Below are 1,191 nucleotides of genomic sequence, written 5' to 3'. Positions count from 1 at the left end.
TAGAACGTTTAAAAACTTTTTACTAATTTTACAATGTATTTTATTAATAATATCATTTCTAATTAGTCAAATAATTATCTTATCTTCAATTTTAACTAATCGTACTATGAAGTTAGTAATATAAATAATAAAAAAAAAAAAAGTAGGGTTTTTAAAATTTTTCTATTAGCAGCAATGCATGCGTGGATGATTTACATGTAAGTATGTATATACTTTGAAAATTTAGAGAATTTTTATAATTTTATTTTTTAACATTTTAATGTTTGTTCTCTTTCATTTATTATAATAATAAAATATTTTCTTATACATCATTTGATGTAATGTACATATTTGAATCTTATTATATTTCTAACCTAAAAAAAGATTTGCAGATTAAATTTCATAAATATACATATACTTCTTCGGTATTTATCATAAAAATGAAACGAAATACATCAAGTCATTCGCATCGCGATGAGAGATTTAGACAATCACGCAGTGAAGATAGTGAAACTGGTCTGCGTTCAAGAACAGAAGAAGAACGATTACGACGTAGACGCGAATGGATGATACAACAAGAACGGGAACGAGAACATGAAAGATTGAAGAAAAAGATGATTTTAGAATATGAATTACGACGTGCTCGTGAGAAAAAACTAGCATTATCGAAAAGAAGTAAAACTAAAAGTAGATCCCCAGAAAGCCGGGGAGGTAGAAGTAATACATCAAATACATCTAAAACATTTATATTATCCGAAAAGTATGTATAAATAAATTAAATAATTTTTAGTTTAATTATTTATATAAAATTATTTTAAATGTAAATAAAAATAGAGTTTAAAAAAAAAATATTTGAATATTATAGAAATTATATTATATTAGATATGCAATATAATTTGAAAAATTGTAAATAAGTACATAAAATAATATAATATAAAATTTCTAGTAAGATATCTTATTTTTATATATAATATTCGAGAAAATTTAATTTATAATTTTAATGTAAAGTTTATTAAAGTCATATAATCTTTTTTTAAATAAAAAATTATTTTATACTGCAGATTAGAATCTTCAGATGGTACATCTTTATTTAGAGGACCAGAAGGTACTCAAGTTAGTGCAACAGAACTACGGAAAATTAAGGTAGATATTCACAGAGTTTTGCCAGGAAAACCAACAACAACAACTGATGAACTTAAACGAGATATTATT

The 1,191-nt window shown here is 23.3% G+C and overlaps 1 protein-coding gene across 2 annotated transcripts in view; it reads left to right on the top strand.

Annotated features, from left to right (window-relative positions):
- Positions 1-283: 283 nt before the first annotated feature.
- The window catches only part of LOC102681849 (trichohyalin-like), a gene marked incomplete in the record, with an annotated part of 9,898 nt that continues 8,990 nt past the window's right edge, over positions 284-1,191 (top strand). The window contains 2 exon segments of one of the 2 annotated variants that reach the window (XM_031508707.1): positions 284-739; positions 1,041-1,191. In XM_031508707.1, coding sequence (XP_031364567.1) covers positions 321-739; positions 1,041-1,191 — 570 coding nt within the window. 2 annotated transcript variants of the gene reach the window in all.

Source organism: Apis dorsata, unplaced genomic scaffold, assembly GCF_000469605.1.
Source record: "Apis dorsata unplaced genomic scaffold, Apis dorsata 1.3 scaffold_98, whole genome shotgun sequence".
Classification (NCBI taxonomy): Eukaryota; Metazoa; Arthropoda; class Insecta; order Hymenoptera; family Apidae; genus Apis; species Apis dorsata.
The sequence above is the reverse complement of the archived record's forward strand: the minus strand, read 5'-3'. Positions and strand labels throughout refer to the sequence as shown.